The following is a 25,135-nucleotide window of genomic DNA, read 5'->3' on the forward strand; positions in this document are numbered from 1 at the left end:
AGAGTGCCCAAATTCATTTCATCACCCCCATCAGACAGAATTTTATCCCGTTAGTCTGAGTTTAGTCCTGGGGTGGAACAACATTGCTTTTCCTCATGGTACCTCTTCTAAGCTTTAGTGGGAATTTTTTAAATTCCAGTTTTTTACAGCGGCTAATGTTTAAAGCTGTAAAGTTAACTTTTTCTTTATAAGGTTGGCTAGGCCAGACTGTAGAACTATAGGTGGAAGCAGCAGAATTAAACTTATTAAATGCAATGTTGTTTTTTATTATTATTGAAATCATTGGTTGTGTCTGACAAGTAATAGTTATTTTTCATTAGTCTGCATAACCAATGTATAAGTTAAGCAGCAAGCTCGGTGAGAACCAAGAACATTCTCACATGCCAATTCAAATTGGAATGTTAGAATATAACAATTATTTTGCTTCCAAAGGCCCTCCTATTACATTTGGTCAAGTAAATTTAATGATATCAATGGACCCTTTCTAAATCATATCTGAAAGTTCACAATTAGAAACTTTTATTTACACAAAAGTAAAGTGAAGGCAGGTGCCATTTTTTGTGAACACAAACAGGTAGAGCAGATGCAACAATACACTTTAGCATGTATTGGGCACATGGTTTCCCCTTGAGACTTAATGAATCCAGTTGCACACTTGGTGCAGCCATTGTGTAATCAATAACAGAATGTATGAAAAAAAAGTAGTATCTGAAAAATTGGCATAGAGATTCCTGCTGCCAGTAAGTGCATCATTTGAGCTACACATTAGCTTTATGTGGCAGCAGCAATAGGCAGCAGTAGAATTTCCGAAACATTTCAAATATCCCCACCAGTGCTTGTCTCCATTTTTATTAATAACCAAATGAGATGTTTGGATCAGGGCAGAGCTGTTGTTCTGTTTCCCCCACTGAGTTTGATATAGTCCCAATGGAAAAATCGCTGCAAATACTATTGGTATCTAAATATACCATTCTCTTGTGGATTTGACTTTTTTGGGGGGGTGGAAACATTCTAGTTAGGAAAATAAATACTGATGCATTCTATCATTTCTGTCTTGAGTGATAGAGGATCCAATATGCCTTTGAACAAGAAAATAGAAGGCTTAAGCTTCATTCTCACATACTATTACTTTGGTTTGACACGTAAGGCTTTTGCTTTCAACTGGTAGATTGCAAAGGAGTGCCAGGACATAGAAGTATTTTATTCACCTTCTGCAAAAGTTCAATGCTGAGTCACGACAGAGAGGTGGAATGGAATTAATATTACTATATAATTTGCCTCATCCCTTTTCTTTGCCAAATATTGCTCGGTCGCCTACTGATACACCATAGTAAGCATTCCACCCAATGGCATTAATCATAAAGCCCTCTGAAATGCTTCAACCTAACACCCTCCTTTGAAAAAAACTACCTTGGCTTCTGCTCTTATCTTCTCATTGTTTGCTTTTGCTGCTTTCTCTGCAATCTTCTTTTGACGTTGTGGCCCTCTTCCAAAAAAGATGTAGTTAACCAGGGCATACTCCAATAGGGCCAAAAACACAAACACAAAGCAGCACATCAAGTACATATCAATAGCTTTAACATAGGGGATCTTTGGAAGGGTCTCCCGCAGATGGGTGTTGATCGTGGTCATCGTAAGTACCGTAGTAATACCTGTAAAGTATTATGTAATAATCTTGAATGTGTGGTCGTAAACATTTATACACTAACATTTTCATATTAGACATTACCATTTACAATGCTAGAAAACTAAGAATAAAGTAATTTAAGCTATCTTAGAAAACTATAAACAATATTTATTTGCAAGGACTGAAAATAAATAATTTAAGTAATGTGTCAAAAAGTTAATAATCCAGAGGCCTGGACGAATGCACTGGAGACATGAGCTCAAATCCCACCATGGCACAGGGGGGAATTAATTAATGAAGTGCTAGTCGCATTAACAATGATCATGAAACTATTAGATTGTCATAAAAACCCATCTGGTTCACTGATGTCCTTCAAGGGAGGAAATCTTCCCTCCTTACCCAGTCTGGCCTACAAGTGACTCCAGATCGACAGCAATGTCGTTGATTCTTAACTGCCCTCTGAAATGGCTGAGCAAGCCACTCAGTTGTATCAAATCACTACAGAAAAGTCAAATAAGAAAAAAAAACAGATGGACCACACGGCATTGACCTAGGCACTGGAAATGACAGAGGCACTCCCGACCCCCTGGGCTCTGCAAAATCCTCCTCACCAGCATCTGGGGACATGTGCCAAAATTGGGAGAGCTATCTCACAGACTAGTCAAGCAACAGCCTGACATTGTCATACTGACCTAATCATACCTTACAGCTAATGTTGCAGACTTTTCCAACACCATTCCTGGGTATGTCCCATCCCACCGGCAGGATAGACACACCAGAGGTGGTATATAGTCAGGAGAGAGATTTTTTTATTATTTCATAGGATGTGGGCATCGCTGGCTAGGCCAGCATTTGTTGCACATCCCTAATTGCCCTTGAGAAGGTGGTGGTGAGCTGGCTTCTTGAACTGCTGCAGTCCATCTGGTGCAGGTACATTCACAGTGCTGTTAGGGATGGAGTTCCAGAATTTTGTTCCAGCAACAGTGAAGGAACAGCGATATATTTCCAAGTCAGGATGGTGCATGACTTGGAGGGGAACTTGCACGTGATAGTGTTCCCATGCATCTGCTGTCCTTGCTCTTCTAGGTGGAAGACATTGCAGGTTTGTAAGGTGCTGTCGAAGGAGGTGTGGTGAGTTGCTGCAGTGCATCTTGTTGATGTGACACTGCTGCCACTGTGCATTCGTGGTGGAGGGTGTGAATGTTGAAGGTGGTGGATGGGCTGCTGATCAAGCAGGCTGCTTTGTCCTGGATGGTGTCGAGCTTCTTGAGTGTTGTTGGAGCCGCACTAATCTATGAAATTGGAGAGTATTCCATCACACTCTGACTTGTGGCTTGTAGATGGGGAGTCAGAAGGTGGGTTACTAGCCGCAGAATTCCCAGCCTCTGACCTGCTCTTGTAGCCACTTTATTTATGTGGCTGTTTCAGTTCAGTTTCTGGTCAATGGTAACCCCCAGGATGTTGATAGTTGGGGATTCAGCGAAGGTAATGCACCACTTATCAGCCCAAGCCTGAATGTTGTCTTGCTGCACATGGACATGGACTGCTTCAGTATCTCAGGAGTTGCGAATGGTACTGAACATTGTAGAATCATCAGGGAACATCCCCATTTCTGACCTTATGATGGAGGGAAGGTCATTGATGAAGCAACTGTGTGGGCCTGGGAGCCCTCAACATTGACTCCAGAACCCACGAAGTCTCATGGTATCAGGTCAAACATGAGCAAGGAAACCTCCTGCTGATTACCACTGACCGCTCTCTCTCAGCTGATACCTCAGTTCTCCTCCATGTTGACCACTTGGAAGAAGCACTTACTGTAGCAAGGGCACAGAATGTACTCTGGGTGGGGGACTTCAATGTCCATCACCAACAGTGGCTCGGTAACACCACTACTGACTGAGCTGGCCGAGTCCTGAAGGACATAACTGCCAGATTGGGCCTGTGGTGTGTGGTGAGAGAACCAACAAAGAACAAAGAAAATTACAGCACAGGAACAGGCCCTTCGGCCCTCCAAGCCTGCGCCGATCCAGATCCTCTATCTAAACATGTCGCCTATTTTCTAAGGGTCTGTATCTCTTTGCTTCCTGCCCATTCATGTATCTGTCTAGATACATCTTAAAAGACGCTACTGTGCCCGCATCTACCACCTCCGCTGGCAACGCGTTCCAGGCACCCACCACCCTCTGCGTAAAGAACTTTCCACGCATATCCCCCCTAAACATTTCCCCTCTCACTTTGAACTCGTGACCCCTAGTAATTGAATCCCCCACTCTGGGAAAAAGCTTCTTGCTATCCACCCTGTCTATACCTCTCATGATTTTGTACACCTCAATCAGGTCCCCCCTCAACCTCCGTCTTTCTAATGAAAATAATCCTAATCTACTCAACCTCTCTTCATAGCTAGCGCCCTCCATACCAGGCAACATCCTGGTGAACCTCCTCTGCACCCTCTCCAAAGCATCTACATCCTTTTGGTAATGTGGCGACCAGAACTGCACGCAGTATTCCAAATGTGGCCGAACCAAAGTCTTATACAACTGTAACATGACCTGCCAACCCTTGTACTCAATACCCCGTCCTATGAAGGAAAGCATGCCGTATGCCTTCTTGACCACTCTATTGACCTGCGTTGCCACCTTCAGGGAACAATGGACCTGAACACCCAAATCTCTCTGTACATCAATTTTCCCCAGGACTTTTCCATTTACTGTATAATTCACTCTTGAATTGGATCTTCCAAAATGCATCACCTCGCATTTGCCCTGATTGAACTCCATCTGCCATTTTTCTGCCCAACTCTCCAATCTATTTATATTCTGCTGTATTCTCTGACAGTCCCCTTCACTATCTGCTACTCCACCAATCTTAGTGTCGTCTGCAAACTTGCTAATCAGACCACCTATACTTTCCTCCAAATCATTTATGTATATCACAAACAACAGTGGTCCCAGCACGGATCCCTGTGGAACACCACTGGTCACACGGCTCCATTTTGAGAAACTCCCTTCCACTGCTACTCTCTGTCTCCTGTTGCCCAGCCAGTTCTTTATCCATCTAGCTAGTACACCTTGGACCCCATGCGACTTTACTTTCTCCATCAGCCTACCATGGGGAACCTTATCAAACGCCTTACTGAAGTCCATGTATATGACATCTTCAGCCCTTCCCTCATCAATCAACTTTGTCACTTCCTCAAAGAATTCTATTAAGTTGGTAAGACATGACCTTCCCTGCACAAAACCATGTTGCCTATCACTGATAAGCCCATTTTCTTCCAAATGGGAATAGATCCTATCCCTCAGTATCTTCTCCAGCAGCTTCCCTACCACTGACGTCAGGCTCACCGGTCTATAATTACCTGGATTTTCCCTGCTACCCTTCTTAAACAAGGGGACAACATTAGCAATTCTCCAGTCCTCCGGGACCTCACCCGTGTTTAAGGATGCTGCAAAGATATCTGTTAAGGCCCCAGCTATTTCCCCTCTCGCTTCCCTCAGTAACCTGGGATAGATCCCATCCAGACCTGGGGACTTGTCCACCTTAATGCCTTTTAGAATACACAACACTTCCTCCCTCCTTATGCCGACTTGACCTAGAGTAATCAAACATCTGTCCCTAACCTCAACATCCGTCATTTCCCTCTCCTCGGTGAATACCGATGCAAAGTACTCGTTTAGAATCTCACCCATTTTCCCTGACTCCACGCATAACTTTCCTCCTTTGTCCTTGAGTGGGCCAATCCTTTCTATAGTTACCCTCTTGCTCCTTATATATGAATAAAAGGCTTTGGGATTTTCCTTAACCCTGTTTGCTAAAGATATTTCATGACCCCTTTTAGCTCTCTTAATTCCTCGTTTCAGATTGGTCCTACATTCCCGATATTCTTTCAAAGCTTCGTCTTTCTTCAGCCTCCTAGACCTTATGTATGCTTCCTTTTTCCTCTTAGCTAGTCTCACAATTTCACCTGTCATCCATGGTTCCCTAATCTTGCCATTTCTATCCCTCATTTTCACAGGAACATGTCTCTCCTGCACGCTAATCAACCTCTCTTTAAAAGCCTCCCACATATCAAATGTGGATTTACCTTCAAACAGCTGCTCCCAATCTACATTCCCCAGCTCCTGCCGAATTTTGGTATAGTTGGCCTTCCCCCAATTTAGCACTCTTCCTTTGGGACCACTCTCGTCTTTGTCCATGAGTATTCTAAAACTTACGGAATTGTGATCACTATTCCCAAAGTAGTCCCCTACTGAAACTTCAACCACCTGGCCGGGCTCATTCCCCAACACCAGGTCCAGTATGGCCCCTTCCCGAGTTGGACTATTTACATACTGCTCTAGAAAACCCTCCTGGATGCTCCTTACAAATTCTGCTCCATCTGGACCTCTAACACTAAGTGAATCCCAGTCAACAAGAGGGAATAACCTACTTGACCTCATCCTCGCAAATCTACCTCTTGATGCATCTGTCCATGTATTGGTAGGAGTGACCATCACACATTTCTTTGGAGATAAAGTCCCATCTTCATACTGAGGATAGCCACCATCATGTTGTGTCCCACTAACACTGTGCTAAATGGGATAGACTTAGAATAGATCTAGCATCTCAAAACTGGGCATCCATGAGGCACTGTGGGCTACCAGTAGCAGCAGAATTGTATTCAACCACAATCTGTAACCTCATGACCTACATATTCCCCACTCTACCATTACCATGAAGCCAGGGGACCAACCCTGGGGCAGTGAGGAGTTTATGAGAGTATGCCATGAGCAGCACCAGGCATACCTAAAAATGAGCTGCCAAATTGGTGATGCTACAACATAGGACTATATGCATGCTATAGACAGAGAAAAGCGATCCCACAACCAACAGATCAGATCAAAGCTCTGCAGTCCTGCCACATCCAGTCATGAAAAACATCCCCATCCTCAATGATGGGGGAGCCCAGCATATCAGCGCAAAAGACAAGGCCAAAGCCTTTGCAACCATCTTCAGCCAGAAGTGCCGAGTGGATGATAGATCCTGGCTTCCTCCTAAGGTCCCCAGCATCATAGATGCCAATCTTCAGCTAATTCTATTCACTCCACGTGATATCAAGACACAAGTGAAGGTACTGGATGCAGCAAAGGCATTGGGCTCTGACAACAACCCACCTGTAATACTGAAGACGTGTGCTCCAGAACTAGCCGCACTCTTAGCCAAGCTGTTCCAGTACAGCTACACAAAGGTATCTACCCGACATTGTGGAAAAATGCCCAGGTATGTCCAGTCCACAAAAAGCAGGACAAATCCAATCTAGCCAATTACCGCCCCATCAGTCTACTCGAAGCCATCAGCAGTGACAGGAGGTGTCGTCGACAGTGCTATCAAGTGTCACTTACTTAGCAACAACATGCTCACCGATGCTCAGTTTGGGTTCCACCAGAGCTACTCAGCTCCAGACTTCAATACAGCTTTGGTGCAAACATGGATAAAAGCGCTGAATTCCAAAGGTGGAGTGAGAGTGACTGCCCTTAACATCAGGGCAGCATTTGACTGAGTGGGCATCATGGAGCCCTTGCAAAATTGAAGTCAATGGGAATTAGGGGGAAAACTGTCCATTGGTTGGAGTCATACCTAGCACAAAGGAAGATGGTTGTGGTTGTTGGAGGCCAATAATTTCATCATCAATGACCTTCCTTCCATCATAAGGTTAGAATTGGTGAAGTTTGCTGATGATTGTACAGTGTTCAGTACCATTCTTAACTCCTCAGATACTGAAGCAGTCTGTGCCTACATGCAGCAAGATCTGGACAACATTCAGGCTTGGGTTGATAAGTGGCAAGTCACATTCGTGCCACACAAGTGCCAGGCAATGACCATCTCTAACAAGAGAGATTCTAACCATCACCCCTTGATATTCAACAATATTACTATAGCCGAATCTCCCACCATCAACATCCTGGGGGTTACCATTGATCAGAAACTTAACTGCACCAGCCATAGGAATACTATGGCTACAAGAACAGGTCAGAGGCTGGGAATTCTGCAGTAAGTAACTCACCACATGACTCCCCAAAGCCTGCCCATCATCTACAAGGCATAAGCGAGGAGTGTGATGGAATACTCTCCACTTTCCTGGATGAATGTAGCTCTAACAGCACTCAAGAAGCTTGACACCATCCGAAACAAAGCAGCCCACTTGTTCAGCACCCATCCACCACCTTAAACACTGACTCCTTACACCACCGGTGCACAGTAGCAGCAGTGTGTGCCATTTATAAGATGCACAGCAACAACTCGCCAAGACTCCTTCGGCAGCACCTTCCAAACCTGCAACCTCTACCACCTAGAAGGACAAGGGCAGCAGATGCATGGGAACACTACCACCTGCAAGTTCCCTTCCAAGTCACTCATCACCCGTACTTGGAACTATATTGCCGTTCCTTCACTGTCGCCAGGCCAAATTCCTGGAACTCCCTCCCGAACAGCACTGTGGGTGTTCCTAGACAACAAGGACTGCAGTGGTTCAAGAAGGCGGCTCACCCACCTTCTCAAGGGCATTTAGGGATGGGCAATAAATACTGGCTTTGCCAATGATACTTACATCCCAAGAACAAATAAAATAAATAAGAAAGACAGTTTTCATAGCATTAAGTTCAATATGAACTCTACTGCACATCGTTCTTAACAATGTAACTTTTCCAGTAATGTTATTTTACCAGTCAAAAAATTAATCACTGTATCGGTATGTTTCATATTAGTTTAACATGGGTTTATTGGAACACATTGATAATCTACCCTGTGTGTATGGACAATGGAAATCACTGAATAGGCATTTCCATGGAAATAGAATTGAATTAAAAAAAGTATGAATAATAGTGTAATTCTTCAAGACTGTGAAACAGCACCTGACACAGATTCACCAGGATGAATATTGCAAGATGATACAACTGATATCTGAAGTAATTCTGAGTACCAATATCCACAATTTTATTTGAGTAATGTCCTAACAAAATGACGAACTGTCCAAATAATGTCCATTTAGCACACAAAATGATGAACATATTATAATGTTAAGTATTAGTACCTAAATAAAATGTTACAGAGTGCAACCGCAGTCTGATAAAAACCATTATAACACAGCCAGGATTTTACTGAGCTCCCGACATCGGGTTTCATGGCAGAGGGTGCCGGAACATCATTCCGGCAGCAGCCCGCCATGAAGCCCGACGCCGGAAGGTCCAGGCCCTATCTTTCCGGCAGCAGTGAGGCTCCGACGTGGTGACCACCCCCCACCCACCCCCACCACGCGCCACTGGTCGATGGGGCCCAGATTAACATATTTAAATTAATGAAGTGAATACTTTAAAATAAAATCAACAGCGATCTTTCCTTTGGGCCGCGATCTTCTGAGCGGCGGCGGCCAGCACTCACACGACGTAGAGTCATAGAGTTATATAGCACAGAAACAGGCCCTTCGGCCCATCGTGTCTGTGCCGGCCATCAAGCACCTAACTATTCTAGTCCCATTTTCCAGCACTTGGCCCATAGCCTTGTATGCTATGCCATTTCAAGTGCTCATCTAAATACTTCTTAAATATTGTGAGGGTTCCTGCCTCTACCACCTGTTCAGGCAGTGCGTTCCAGATTCCAACCACCCTCTGGGTGAACATTTTTTTCCTCAAATCCCCTCTAAACCTCCAGCCCCTTACCTTAAATCTATGCCCCCTGGTTATTGACCCCTCCGCTAAGGGAAAAAGTCTCTTCCTTCCTAACCTATCAATGCCCCTCATAATTTTGTATACCTCAATCATGTCCCAACTCATCCTTCTCTGTTCTAAGGAAAACAACCCTAGCCTTTTCAGTCTCTCTTCATAGCTGAAATGCTCCAGCCCAGGCAACATCCTGGTGAATCTCCTCTGCACCCTCTCCAGTGCAATCACATCCTTCCTATAATGTGGTGCCCAGAACTGTACACAGTACTCCAGCTGTGGCCTAACTAGCGTTTTATACAGCTCCATCATAACCTTCCTGCTCTTATATTCTATGCCTCGGCTAATAAAGGCAAGTATTCCATATGCCTTCCTAATCACCTTATCTACCTATGCTGCTGCCTTCGGTGATCTATGGTCAAGTACACCAAGGTCCCTCTGACCTTCTGTACTTCCTAGGGTCCTACCATCCATTATATAGTCCCTTGCCTGTTAGTCCTCCCAAAATGCATCACCTCATACTTCTCAGGATTAAATTCCATTTGCCACAGCTCTGCCCAACTTACTAGCCCATCTATATCGTCCTGTAATCTAAGGCTTTCCTCCTCACTATTTACGACACCACCAATTCTCGTGTCCTCTGTGAACTTACTTAACATACCTCCTATATTCATGTCTAAATCATTAATGTACACTACAAACAGCAAGGGTCCCAGCACCGATCCCTGTGATACACCACTTCACTTTCCTGTCCGTGGAAAGCAGGTGCCACCGTGGTGGGGAAGGGAGGAATGTATGATTTTTAGTGCAGTGGGGGGAGGTGGGGGGAACGGGCTCTAATGCAAATTACTACTGTAGGGGAGGGCGGGAAGGGAGAGCTCTGCACTTTGATCGGTTTGGGGATGAAGGGGAAGGTAGTGTTGAAGGTAAGTGTTCTGGCGGGGGGAAAAGGACAAATGTTGAATTTAATTGTTATGGGGGGAGAAGGGATGATAGATTTATTGCCGGTACATTGGGTGGGGTGGTGGCCCTTTAAAAATTTTAATGCCCTGGCAGTGCTGGCTCCCCTTTAAAAAGGGCGCCAGCACCTGCACCTGCACACAGGCAGCTGACGTCATTGCTGGCGTTGGACAGCCCACCCACTCTATGTGGTTGGGGGGAGTGGGGCAGCCCGACCGGCTCATTATCTTGGGTTGCCGTGAAGAAGGTCTCGGCAGCATGGCGGTGGGCCATTTTGTTCGCCCGCCGCCGCTCCTGGCAGCGGGAAAAGAAAATCCAGCCCTCAGAGCTCCCTGTGTGCCTTAAGTGCTTGGAAATGTTGTCTGAGAAAGAAATTGCATCCTGGGATAGAAGAGCGGTTCCTTCTAAATAACTTGGAAGTATATTAACAAGTGAATGAAATGATCCAAGATCTAACATAGATCTTGTTTGTTGTGCCCTAAATGAAATAAATAATAACAATTTATAGAAATAAAGAACTCTGCATAATCTCCCAGTTCTTGCACTGAGTGGCCAGGATTTTACAAAGCTCCTGACATCGGGCTCCGTGGCGGGACGTGGGGGGGTGGCGGCTGGAAGATTATTTGGCAGCAGCCCACCACAGAGCTCGATGGTGGGAGGGCCGGGCCCGATTTTCCTGGTGGCGCTGAGGCACTGTGGCGGCACCCCGGCCCCTGGGCGACGGGGCCCAGATTAAAATATTTAAATTAGCAGAATGCATATATTTAAATAAAATTGTCTCCAATCTTCCCATCGGGCCGCAATCTTCTGAGCAGCAGCTGGCACTCACGCGCCTTTACTTTCCCGTCTGGGGAAAGTAGGCACAGCAGTGGTGGGAAAGGGGGGAACTTAAGATTTTCAGTGCGGGTGGTGGGACAGGGTCAAATTTACACCATTAGTGTCGGGGATGGTGAGAAGGCGTGACCTGTGCACTTTGGAAGGTAAGTGCTTCGGTGTGGGGAGGGGGCAAATAATTAATTTTATTGTTATTGGGAGTGGGAAAGGGGCAGCAGATTTTTAATCAGTATAGTGGGGGGGTAGTATAACTTTAAAAATTAAAATTAACCGGCAGGACTTTAAAAATAGCGCCAGTGCCTGTGCACAGGCAGTTGACGCCATTGCCGGCATTGGAGAGCCCGCCCCTCCACATGATTTGGGGGTGGGGTGGGGGGGGTGCGGCTCGACTGGTATATTATTGTGGGTCGCCCCGAGGAAGATCGTGGCGGCATGCAGCGTGCGGCCCGTACGTGCAGGCCGCCATTTTTTCCACCCGCTGCCACTCCGGGTGCATAAAATCCAGTCCAGTAAGTTGCACTTAAAATTGCCATGATAGGAACAATATTTAGGGTACATCAATATATCTGGAAGACGCACACCCAGTGGCTTTGAAATTCATGGATGGTGGAGTAGGTTATGGGATGATCTTTTACTTAACCCCAACATCAAGGGGACATATCAGGGGAATTCCCAGGTTTCCCCAGAAAATACTTCACTTAATGCCATTAAAAGGCCTCAGTGGAATTCAAGCCAATTGAGACCCTTCTGAAGGTGCCAAACTAAAGTAAATTAATTGACCTTGGAGGCTTCTCTAATTGGAGTAGCTCCAGTGGGAGCCAAGTAGTTTATTAAAAGTTTTCTTCTACCCATTTAGGCCTTGGGAAGGCTGTGCTTCACTTCAGAAGAGTGGATTAACTCTGGATAGGCCATTATTTTTTGAGTATATTTGAAGTTTCAAAAGTCACTGTCTACATCTCAAACAGTATTACAGGACTTACTATAGCCACTGATGTGTTGAAAGGATTAAGCTGGTATCTTGTGGGAGTATCCTGAGACCTGACTATCAAATATGAAAGTATAGCAGTTTGTCAATAAAAATCTTACATTTTCTGGCAATGCTGCCGAATAACATGTAATGGTTGTGAGTAATATAAGTAGTTGAAAGTCTCAATCAGAAAATTGACAGGCATAGGTTCCAAATTGAAAAGATACTCTGAAATGACTTAACCTGGCAGTAAGTCAATGAAAAATTCTCATTAGATAGTTAAAATATTAAAACATTTAAATGATTAAACATTCTGTCTGAGTGTATACAGAGAATGTAAAATGGATGTACTCCACCAGCAGTTTGTTATTACACGATTTAATTTTACAGCATTTTGGGATCTGGGTTAGGTAGTGATCATACAGAAATAAATGGTCTTTTGGTTCAGAAAGTGATAAACTGTCAATGTTTCAAGATCATGGTTTGCAGGGTTGGTGATCTTAATTATTGCTACTTAAAGTCATTTCCTGAGTGAAACACACCATACTAATACAGTACAGAGGAAGGAATGAAATTGTAGGTTGTACAAGGAATAAATAACAGTAAGTATGCTAACCTGCAAATAATTAAAAAGTCATACCTAAAGCAACTCGAGCAGCAGATGCATCATAATTAATCCAGAAAGACACCCATGAGAGGATGGTGATCAAGATGGAGGGCATGTATGTTTGCAGAATGAAGTAACCAATATTTCTTTTAAGCTTGAAGCTGAGGGAGAGCCTGGGGTAGGCACCTGGAAAGCAATATTGTATAAATATATTAAGTTTTGGCAGTGAACTGAATATTAAGTCTGTGATAATTAGTATTTCATTCCTAACAAGCAAAAAAAAACACCATTCTAACTCCAGATGTTCTTAAGGCTTCGCAGGTTGTAAACCACATTACTTATCAGTTATTTCTGCTGGTGATGAATACTCGACTGCACTCTTTAAAATTTCATTGTCACGCATGGCCATTTTTGTCAATGCTTGGTCTGTTTAATTTTTTTTCATGATATTTATTACAAAACAAGGGCTCACACATATGCAGCTAAGCAGGAACATTGCCTGAGTGACATTTTGAAAGTTAATATTCTAATTGGGGTAAGGTGACAAACAATAAGGCTGAAGTTCAAAAAGTTTATAGCCAACATCTAAGGCTAGAATTCAGTGCAGCTATGGAGTCGCTCTCTACTATCTATAATTTTATGCTATATATGTTTTTGTGTTTTATGACTTTTATTTTTGGTTCAAAAAAGGTGTAAGGATAAGCCCAACAAACACTTTAACCTCAGTGGTGGAAAAGCTTTGAGAAACAATAAGCTGGGACAAAATTAACAGTCATTTGGACACATGTGGATTAATTAAGGAAAGCCAGCATGGTTTTGCTCAAGGCAAATCATGTTTAACTAACTTGATGACACAACAGAGAGGGTTGATGAGGGTAATGCTGTTGATGTGGTGTACATGGACTTCCAAAAGGCATTTGACCCATTAGCAAGCTTGTCAGAAAGGTTAAAGCCCATGGAATAAAACGGACAGTGGCAGCCTGGATACAAGGTTGGCTGAGTTGCAGGAAACAGAAAGCAATGGTAAATGATTGTTTTTCAGATTGGAGGAAGGTATACAGTGAGGTTTCCCAGGGGTCAGTACTAGGACCACAGCTTTTCTTGATCTTTATTAATGACCTAGACTTGGGTGTGCAGGGCACAATTTCAAAATTTGAGGATGGCACAAAACTCGGAAGTATTGTGAATTGTGAGGAGGATAGTGATAGACTTCAAGGGGACAGACAGACTGGTGGAATGGGTGGACACATGACAGATGAAATTTAATGCAGAGAAGTGTGAAGTGATACATTTTGGTAGGAAGAACGAGGAGAGACAATATCAAATAAAAGATACAATTTTAAAAGGGGCACAGGAGCAGAAGGACCTGGGGTTGTATGTTCACAAATTGTTGAAGGTGGCAGGACACTTGAGAAAGTGTTTAGTAAGGCATATGGGATCCTGGGCTTTATAAATAGAGGCAAAGAGTACAAAGGCAAGGAGGTTATGGTGAATCTTTATAACACTGGCTCAGGCTCACAGAAGCATTATCAAATAAAATTTGACACCAAGCCACATAAGGATATAGTAGGACAGATGACTAAATGCTGGATGAATGTGGTAGGTTTTTAAGGTGTGTCTTAAGGGAGTAGCAAGAAGTAGAGAAGCGGAGAGGTTTAGGGAAGAAATTCTAGAGCTTTTGACCTGGGCAGTTGAAGGCATGATTGCTGATGGTGCAGCAATTAAAATCTGGCCTGAGGCCAGAATTGGAGGAGTGCTGAGATCTGGAAGGGTTTTAGAGCTGGTGTAGGTCATGCAGGAATTTGAAGACAAGGATGAGAATTTTAAAATTGAGGTGTTGCTGGAATGGGAGCCATGTAGGTCAGTGAGCACAAGGGTGATGGGTGAACAGGACTTGGTATGAGTTAGGATATAGCAGCAAAGCTTTGGATGAGCTCAAGCTTATGCAGGGTGGAAGATGGGAGAACAGTGGACTGGTCAAGTCTAGAGGGAACAAAGGCATGGATGGCAGTTTCTGCAGCAGATGAGCTGATACTCCAAAGCGTATCTGTGAGCCTTTCCTTAGGAAATTATAGATATTGGGAACAAAATAACATATCAACTTTGATAACTTTTTTATTTTCTAATAATGTAATCATGAATATTAGGATAGTCACAAGCATTAGCTTATTTAAATAGAAGATACAACTGCCAGCCATGTTCATAACCAACTTGTGATATTAATGACACACCAGAGTCATAGTCATTCTGTTTATGAAGCTTCCTCTTTGTAAGAAACATATAATTAGCACAGTCACTAATTCTATACAATTTATTAAAGGGGGAATTTTAACCTCTAGGTGGTTAGCAGCAGCATGTGCAGGCAGACCATCCAGGAGGTGTAATTCAAGATGGATGCTCTGCCCAATCGGCTGAATAAATGGCTTTGGCATCTTATCTACATAAAAGAACCCCAATTAGCACAAATACATGAAGTTCCCGCCTGAGTCAACTGCACACCTCACCTGCCCGGCTTTAAGAAAGACCCAAAGATAATTAAGAGGAATAAGTGGACCACTTTAATTTTAACTCCGATACAACCCACTTTCCATTGGGTGAAGGGAGAGAACATTCCCTCTTATTAGTCTCTTGATAAACTTATAAGAAGATAAAGCTCTATAAATTTCTCCTTTATCTTCAATTGAATAAAAAAAAGTCTAACATTACAACCTAAATTATTTAACCCTAAGCAGCAGCGGGGGCAGTGACATTCATAGCAGACATTTTCATGGACCCAGCAGCATTCTGCACAGCAGAGTTTATCCTACTGTGATGAAAACCCCACATGCCAAATGGAAAATATCAATTTCCTTGTGTGGAACTTTGCCTGAGACTTTTACTGGAAATTGTTACAAATACCTTTTTAAAAAGAATAGCTAGCAGCCAAGATGGCCACAGACATTTGCATGTGAAAAAAAAGGATTAGACCGGGAACAGACATGATTGACTGACTCAGCCCAGCTAGAACAATGGGGTGCTCTCTGATTCAATTATCTGAGATAGCCTTGTCAATATGTGGTTGTCAAAAGCCATCAACACCCTTTGACTTTGAAAGAGCCAACCCCCCCCCCCCCCACCCCACCAAGTATAGCTGGGCAGCCTGAGGAGAGAACCTTGAATTCCAGAGGAAATTCCAGACGAACTGCAATAAAACACAAAGAGGTGGTCATGTCATGTAACCGCTTTTGCAACTCTGGGAGATTGTGAATTGTGACTCAGAAGGTAGACTGTAACTGTAAGTCATCAACAGCTCTACCGCTCTCCCCCCCGCCCCCCCCCCCCCTCTCTCTCTCTCTCCAGTAGAGAACCAGAGAAGCCTCAAGCTGCAGCTGGTGAAATCAAGCCTACAGATCCCAGCACAGCCAACATGTGCTCACTGAGGTGGTAAGTTAAATCACTATGCGAAAAAAGATAAACCCTGTTGTGGTCAAACCAGAGAAGGAGCAAAAGGGGAGCCTGAGACCCCTTCCTCACCTAGTCGAAACACTACACTTACCATTACAATTTACAATTTCATATTTAACCAGATTTTAATTTAGTTCTGCTTACAAGTTGTACATTCAGCTTCCTTTACTTATCATGTCACATGGCTGACTGTAACATATCCTCCATAATGTTTAATAAAACAAATTAATGTGTTAGATTTTCTCTTGTGCATTAATGAGTCAAGATTTTACATTAAAATTTTAAAGATCTATATTTGCCTACTGGGCATTGCCTGGAATAGTAGTCATGTTTGTACTCTATTGCCTGTGTGCAGAGGTTGTAGCAGCGGACTGGAAGCTGCTCCAAGTAAATTCATGATCAATGGGCAATGGGTGGGTTGGGATCTGGTGGGATGTTAAAACTTCAAATATCTCCAAGGCGACCACAATCTGCCCAGTTCTGGGTTTAATGGAGATGGGACAAGGACCAGGCAGCCAACCCACTTCTAGGAGGTGATTTGATCAATTAAATATTTCAATAATACTGGCAGCCTCTGATTTAATCTGCTCTGCAGATTTAACCCTAGTAAGCCGGGTTTCTCAGGCCTTGGGAAATCTAGCAGCTGAAGGAAGGGAAGGATAGCTTCAGGAAGAAGGCTTCCCAAGCTCCCCTCCATCAGGCCTGTCTTCCCCATGCATCACGTCCCTCCAGGTTGGTGATTGCACACCCCACTGCCAACGCTGTCACAAGCATCAGCAGGAGACTTAACTGCAGCTGCAGCCTCCTCTGGTGTGCTCCCCACCCGACTGGAAGCCAAGCCTGTCAATCAAGCTGACTTCTGGGCAGGGAACCTGTCAAAGCAAAACCATGCACGCTGTGGAGTCAAAATTCCACTGCATGTGGAGAAACTTGAAATTCCGGTTTCCCGACAAAAACTCTGCACCCCTGCCTATGCAGCCCACTCCTGTCAAGATGCAGCTAATATTGCAGACAGTGATTTATAGCCAACTGTATGTTGAGGGATAAATTATAAAGTATTGCTACACCTGTTAATCTCCCTCCCTGCTACATATTTCAGGACTTTATCCCACTGAATAGAGTAGGTAAAGGGTATGAAGAGGGGAAAAGAAAAATTGCAAGCTCGGATGATCTCTTCTTGAATGCTTTTTGGAAAGAGCATGATCTACAGACACATCATGATTAGTAGTGAGCCATATTAGAGAACTGCTGAACAGTGCCCTAGAATCGCATTCATGCAAGATTAATTTGGACAGGAAAGTTTTGGAGATAAAATAACTAGGATGTTGCTTGAAATTGTTTTACAATATTGAGACAACCATCCACTAGAAAAAAAAATCTGATTGAGTAGATAACCTTTCCATACTGTTTGCAAGGAAAATAGGACTGGACTGCATTATATTGAGCTGTTTTTCAGGTATTACAAGTTAATTGGAGCTTGAAGGAGGGTTTATCTGTTCATAGAAACAGGACTATTTTTGTGCATAGTCAGAAGAGATCTATAGCAAAACTGGCAGAAGAAATGTGCATCTATCCAAATTTCAGCCAGTATGACACAACACTTCATCATCAAATCCATTAGAAATGTCTTGACCTTAAAGATTTGAAGATTGGGGGAGTTAGAAGTATCAGCATTCAATTTTGTGTAATTGGTATCTGTTTTGCCTCTAGATCAGAACGTTGTAGGTTTGAAGCCAAAGTTCCAGACCATACACTTGAGTATATAATCTAAGCTGACACTGCAGTGCTTGTAGAGAGTGTAGTACTGAGGAAGTGCTGTTTTGTTGAGGTTCAGTAGTTTAGTTAAGGTGTTAAATACAGAGGCTACTTGCTCGATTCAGATTTTTCTAAAGCTCCTATTTAAACTCAGAGCAGGAATCAGGCAGGTGGGGGATAAGCTGATTGCCAACCCACCCCTGACCTTGTCAGTGTGAGATTGAGGAAATTATATTTTACAGGTCTCATCTGCATGTACCTGGTCAGTTGCCTACCCAAAACCAGTGGGAAATAGGAGCATAATTTTGGATGGCATCAAAGGAGTGGTTGCCAGTATTCAGGTAAGTCATGGGGAGGAAGCTTTTGAATGCTCTCACAATTGGGAAGGAGGGTGAGCCTGGGGCAAGAATGTCTGAACTTCCTTTGTGCAGCCCAGAGGAGCTCCTCCTAGCCCCACAAGTAAAGAAAAGGACTTCTTCTGGCCCCAGCTTATCTTCCCACAAGCTTCACCTGGCAAGAAAAACACAACTTTCCCACTGAAGCTGCCAATTAAAATTACAGTAATTTGAACCCAATATATACATTTGAAGAAGATCCCACCTGTTTCAAAAGAAGATTAAAATGAAGACAGTGGGAACAGAGTGGATGTCGTCAGGTATGATTCTCAGCTGATTTTAACTGTCTGACCACCTAGTTTCTATCAAGCAGGTAGGGCTAAAATTGCCCCTTGAATCTTGTGTTTTCTCAATTGTTTCAAGAAGGAAAAAAATATGTGATGGAAGATTGAATAATGTTTACACATTGCAGACATCATTAAAAACCTGTGAAGCTAGATGGAAAGATTAGGTCCCATTTAATTTGCTTAATTTCACAGCACCAACAGCAACATCTAACGTTCTGATCTAGGGGCAAAACAGACACCAATTACACAAAATTGAATGCTGATACTTCTATCTCCCCCAATCGTCAAATCTTTAAGGTCAAGGCATTTAAAAGTTGAAATCAGGACTTGCATTTACTGACTGGAGAATGACTGTATAGGCCAGTGATGGAAAAATTGTAAAGTTGAATTTAATTGTTCTCACCAGGTGGAAATGACTGGCAGTGAGTCAGGTGTGCTTTTTACACTCGCTAAATTTTCCTTTCCATTGAAGTTTAAGAAAATTTACCACCTAGTTCAGGACATTCCCTTTTGTTTATTAGATTTCTTTCATATTATTCTTTATATAAACCACTTGAATACCTAGACTAGATTACAGCCTTGCAATCAATCCTAGCGTTAAGTAAGAAAGTTTAGAGACAGCATTATGAATTTTTACAGTGCGTTAACATTAGCAAAATGTTCTCAATATTGTTAGTTTTAAAAAGTGCTTTTAACTTAATTTGATAACACTCAGGTGGACTGAATGCTAACGATTTACTTAGAGCAGATTATTTTTGAACCAGGCTGTTTTTTGACTTGTCAAATCTGCAAAGAATCAAGCGATGCAAACGCAGTGATGGCAGAATTTCAAAAACTGTTCTTGATTAAAGGTTCCATTGCTTTTATACATATAACAAATCATTTAGCGGAAAGAGGGGGAAAGAGAAATCTGTTAAATTGGGGGAAGAATATTTGGTTAAGAAAATACAAATCATTCCACAACTGCAATTCAGGTGCAAAATGTTGTTACTTATTAATGCTATAGGAAGTACAAATAAAATAAATCAAAGCTTTTGCTTGTATTTTCCACCACACTATGGGGTTAACTTTGACTTCTGGGCACCCAACCTGTGGAGTATACCAGCTGGTCGCCTGTACCCATGGCAAAGTAGTGGCTGCGATTTGCATTGAGCTGGTGTAGTGTGCCAAATAGGCATCCCTAGACGGTCATGTTAAAGCCAGCCATTATTGGGCCCTAGGCTGGCAGAAATATAAGTGTGGCAGTGGGGGGGAAGGGGTGGACACTCAATCTTGGTGGTGGGGGTGGTGACTTTGACAGTTCTGCTCCTGTAAGCCCCACAAAAATAATTTTAAACTCACTTTTGCTGAGCATCTTTGGTTCTATCACCCATTGAACTGACGGCACATCTTTGACAAGTTTCATTAATATCAAATCTTTCTCCCTGCTATTGTAACCATGTAAAATAAATAGGTCAATACTTGCATTAAAATAATGCAGAGAATAATTGGATATGCTGACATTAAGCATTTGGTGATATCAATGTGCACTTATATAGCACCTCTAAAGTATTAAAATGTTCCAAAGCACTTTGCAGAGGTGAAAATAACTGGACATCAAGCAGTAATAGGAATAGAATTAGGAGTTGTAACCTAAAGCATAATCAAACAGGTAGGTTTTGGAAGGAGGGCGAGGCTAAAGGAAAGTGTTCCAGAGTGAGGTGTATGAAGACTCTGGCACCAAAAGTGGATATTAAGAAGGCCAGAGGGAAATTATCAGAGAGAAAATGCAAGAACTAAATGAGGACTAAAGGAGGTTGTAGAAGAAAATAAAGAATTTTCAATGAAACAGCAGGCAGTTTGTGCACAGAAAGATCTCAGAAACAGCACTGAGGTGACTGACCCATTAATCTGTTTTGGTGATTTTGGTTGAGGTATGAATGCTGTCTGTGACACGAGGAGAACTGTGTGCTCTTTAAATTGGGTGATCTTTTTCAAATTGTGCCATGGGATTTTTTTTATGATCACTTGGGCAGGCAAATGTGCCTCAATTTAGCATCTCATCGACAGCAGTCTGACAATGTAATAATCCCTCAATACAACAGTATTGCGGCACAGTGGCGCAGTGGTTAGCACCGCAGCCTCACAGCTCCAGGGACCCTGGTTCGATTCCGGGTACTGCCTGTGTGGAGTTTGCAAGTTCTCCCTGTGTCTGCGTGGGTTTTCTCCGGGTGCTCCGGTTTCCTCCCACAAGCCAAAAGACTTGCAGGTTGTTAGGTAAATTGGCCATTATAAATTGTCACTAGTATAGGTAGGTGGTAGGGAATGTAGGGACAGGTGGGAATGTTTGGTAGGAATATGGGATTAGTGTAGGATTAGTATAAATGGGTGGTTGATGTTCGGCACAGACTCGGTGGGCCGAAGGGCCTGTTTCAGTGCTGTATCTCTAATCTAAAAAAACACTGAAGTATCAGCCTAATTATGTGCTGAAAGTCCTGGACTGGAGTTTGAACTCAGAAGTGTCTGATTCAGAGTGCCGTCAACTGACATAAGCTGACACAGAGTAAGGGAAGTTATGAATTTGGGAGGGTTTTGGAAAGTTGGATAGTTTCCTCCAAGGGAGAAGGTGATTGTAGAGGGGTATAACATTTTGGACTTTGACCTGTAAGAGATTTATAGGATTTTAAATGTATGCTATGATATTGCTATAATGTTAGATTCAGCTCATAAGAGCTTACTCTTAAAATATTGTTCTTGACTTAACGTTAACCAGTTGACATGAAAGTGGCGTTGGTGAAGTTTTAATTGGCTAAACAAAGAGATACAGGCCATCTATAAACCATTTAGCTAAGTGATTTTCTATAGCTTTGCGATGTTGGTGAAAACCATACAGTTAGACAAAATAACCATATAATTGAGAAATATTTTTGGTCAGTGACATAGATAGTTTCCTTTAATTTCGATCAATATTGGTGGAATATCCATTGTAGATTAATTAAATCAGGAAAGGCATTTGTCATTTGTCCACACACAAATTTAAAACACAGCACTAGGAACTCTCTCAGACACCAGATTGGGCAACATGAATGTGTACAGGCTGTAAAAGAGAAAGTCATGGATAGTTAACATAGATTTAGCTTGTTTAAAGTGAGATTTCGCTAAGGGCAGTGGAGGTGTGTTTTTATTATTTTGCATGGAATGTGGAACAATAGGAAATTGATCTCATGGTTTAAAAACATTTTTTTTAATTCTCAGCACGTGGGTATCACTGGCAAGGTGCCATTTATTGTCCATCCCAGATACTCTTGAGAAAGTGGTGGCAGTTTTCTTCTTCAACTGCTGCAGTCCACGTGGTGAAGTAGCTTCCACAATATTGCTAGGTAGGGATTTCAAGATTTTAACCCAGTGATGATGAATGAATGCTAATATATGTCCAATTCTGAACAGTTTCTGACTTGGAGGGGAACTTGGAGGGGATGGTGTTCCCATGCATCTGCTCCCTTTCTCCTTCTAGGTGGTGGAGGTCAGAGGTTTGGGAGGTGTTGCCTTAGAAGCCTTGTGGCATTGTCACAGTGAATCTTGTAGAGAGTACACACTGCAGTCATGGTACACTGGTCACAGAGGACATGGACATTTAGGCTAGCAGCTGGTTAAGTGGACTGTTTCGGGCTGGATGGTGTCGAGCTTCTTGAGTGTTATTGTAGCTGTATCCATCCAGGCCACTGTAAAGTACTACACTTTATAATTGTGCCTTGCAGGTGGTGCAGAACCTTTGGGGAGGTGAATCACAGAATGCCGAAAATGACCTGCTCTAATAGTTATAGCATTTATGTGGCTGGTCTAGTTGAGTTTCTTGTCAATGGTAACCCCGATAATTATGTTGGTAGGGGACTGGTATTGCCTCACACTTATGCTGCACAAATGTTACTAGCCACTTCAAAACCAAAGCTTGGATGCTGTCCAGATCTTGCCGCATGCCGGTATGGACTACTTTATTATCTAAGCATTGTACAGTCATCAATGAACAGCCCCACATCTGACTTTACAATTCAGGGGAGGGCATAGATGAAGCAGCTTAAGATATTTGGGTCTAGAACACCACCCTGAGGAAATTCCGCAGTAATATCCTGGCACTGGGATGACTGACCTCCAACAACGGTAATTATCTTCCTTTGTGGCAGGTATGAAAGAAGAAAAAAGACTTGCATTTATGTAACTCCTTTCATGACCTCATGATGTCCCAAAGCACTTTACAACCAATTACATACATTTGAACTGTAGTCACAGTTGAAATGTAAGAACTGTGGCAGCCAATTTGTGCACAGCAAGATCCCACAATAGCAATTAAATAAATGACCAGAGTTGGTTGAGAGATAAATGTTGGCCAGGAATTGGGAAAACTTCCTCATGCTTCTTTGAATAGTGCTGTGGGATCTTTTATGTTAATTTGACAGGCCATATGGGGGTCTGTGTTTAACCTTTCATGCGAAATATGGCACTTCCAAGAGTGCAGCACTCTCTCACCGCTGCACTGAAGTTTCAGCCTAGATTTTGTGCTCAAGTCTCATGATTATGATTCTAACCACTGGAGAATCTTCCCCCTTATCTCCATTGACTTCAGTTTTACTACAGTTCCTTGGTTCCACACTTGGTTGAATACTGTCTTGATGTCAAAAGCAGCAACACTTATCTTGCCTCTTAAATTCAGTCTTGTCTATATGTTTGGACCAAGGCTGTAATAGGTCTGGAGCTTAGTGACTCTTGTAGAACCCAAACAGAGTATTAGTGAGCAGGTTATTGCTGAGAAAGAGCCACTTGACGACTCCTTTCATCATTTTGCTGATGTTTGGGAGTAAGCTTATAGGGCGGTAACTGTACAAGTTGGATTTTCCCTGTTTTTGTGAACAGTGCATCCATGAGCATTTTTCCATATTGTTGGGTAGATGCCAGAGTTGTAGCTGTACAAGAATAGCTTAGCTGAGAGCACGGTGGGTCTTCAGCGCTACAGACAGGTTTCTGTTGGACTCATAGCCTTCACCTTGTTCAGTACAGTCAGCTGTTTCTTAATGCCATGTGGAGTGAATCGAATTGGCTGAAGATGGTTAGAAATGCTTCAGCTTTTCATTGAGTTGCTGCGATCATTGAGGATGAGGATGCTAATGGAAATTCTTCCTCCCGTTAGTTGCTTAGTTGTCCACCATCATTCACGACTTGATGAGGCAGGGCTTCAGTGTTCCGAAGAAGGGTCACTGACCCGAAACGTTAACTCTGCTTCTCTTTCCACAGATGCTGCCAGACCTGCTGAGTGATTCCAGCATTTCTTGTTTTTGTTTCAGATTTCCAGCATCCGCAGTATTTTGCTTTTACTTCAGTGTCAATTGTGTTTAATTGTATGCAGTTGGATGGCATTAATTGGGGTTTCACTTGAGCACATATCAAGAGATACTTCTCTCTCTTTCTCTCTTAGGCAGTCCTTTGGGAACGAGGATGACTTTCTTCCACTCCAGGGTTGTGGGTCCTTAAGTGACTGAATAGTCCAATTCTAGATCCACACACTCTGCCACAGGTGGGACAGGGGGTGTTTAGTGAGGCAAGTGAATGGGATGTTCGAGTTTCCGAATGCTCCTTCTGCTGTTTGCACTGAGTTGCTGCCTGGGCATGTTGACGGTGTTCAAACTGGCTGGCATCTTTGTGGATGCTTCTTCTCCATTTTGGATGGTTTCAGGCAAGAGATTCCCACAAATCAGTGGAGATGTCACATTTTTTCAGGGAGGCTTTAAGGATATCCTTGTCACATTTCCTCTGACAGAGTTCAGACTAGAAATCTTGTTTTGGGAGTCTTATGTCAGGCATGCGGACGATGTAGCCTGCCCAACGTAACTGACTAACCATGACCAGTGTCTCGATACTGGGGATGTTGGCCTGACAGAGGACACTGATATTGGAACATCTGTCCTGCCACTGAATTTGCAGGATCTTGCGGAGACATCGCTGGTGATATCTCTCCAGGGCTTTGCGATGTCTATTGTACAGCGTCCATGTTTCTGATGCATGCAGGAGGGCAGGTAACACTGTGGCCCTGTAGACCATGAGCTTGGTGCCAGGTTTGAGACCTTTGTCGTCAAGCGCTCTTTTCATCAGACAACCAAAGGTTGTGCTGGCATACTGGAGGCAATGCTGAGTTTCAGTTTTTCATTCAGGTGCTGGGTTCTGCAATCATCGAGGATGAGGATGTTAATGGAAATTCTTCCTCCCATTAGTTGCTTAATTGCTCACCATCATTCACAACTTGATGTGTCATCGCACCAACGCTCTTTTCCACCTTTCTCGCTGCAACACTCCACCTCATCTCCATGAAGCTCCCTGCCAGAGTAGATCTACTCTACAGGATGAGCGGGAAACTATTTAACCTATGTCGCCTCCATTTCAGAACCAAGGGCATCCCAACCTTGGTCATCGAGCTGCAGTATGCTAACGATGTTTGCATATGCACACACTCAGAAGCCGAGCTTCAAGCCCTCATCGATGCATTCACAGGGATGTATGAAAGAATGGGCCTGAAGCTAAACATCTGGAAGACAAATAT

At 43.1% G+C, this 25,135-nt stretch overlaps 1 protein-coding gene across 1 annotated transcript in view; it reads right to left on the minus strand.

Moving 5' to 3' along the window:
* Window positions 1-25,135, minus strand: part of gabrb2a (gamma-aminobutyric acid type A receptor subunit beta2a) — a 477,073-nt gene that overhangs the window by 14,113 nt on the left and 437,825 nt on the right. Inside the window, exons 7-8 of the mRNA XM_068043026.1 lie at window positions 12,723-12,875; window positions 1,411-1,652 (exon numbers count right to left, since the gene is read on the minus strand). Of these exons, the coding sequence (XP_067899127.1) occupies window positions 1,411-1,652; window positions 12,723-12,875 (395 nt within the window). The remainder of the gene's footprint in view (window positions 1-1,410; window positions 1,653-12,722; window positions 12,876-25,135) is intronic.

The sequence above is a fragment of the Heterodontus francisci genome, chromosome 12, assembly GCF_036365525.1.
Source record: "Heterodontus francisci isolate sHetFra1 chromosome 12, sHetFra1.hap1, whole genome shotgun sequence".
NCBI classification, from domain to species: domain Eukaryota; kingdom Metazoa; phylum Chordata; class Chondrichthyes; order Heterodontiformes; family Heterodontidae; genus Heterodontus; species Heterodontus francisci.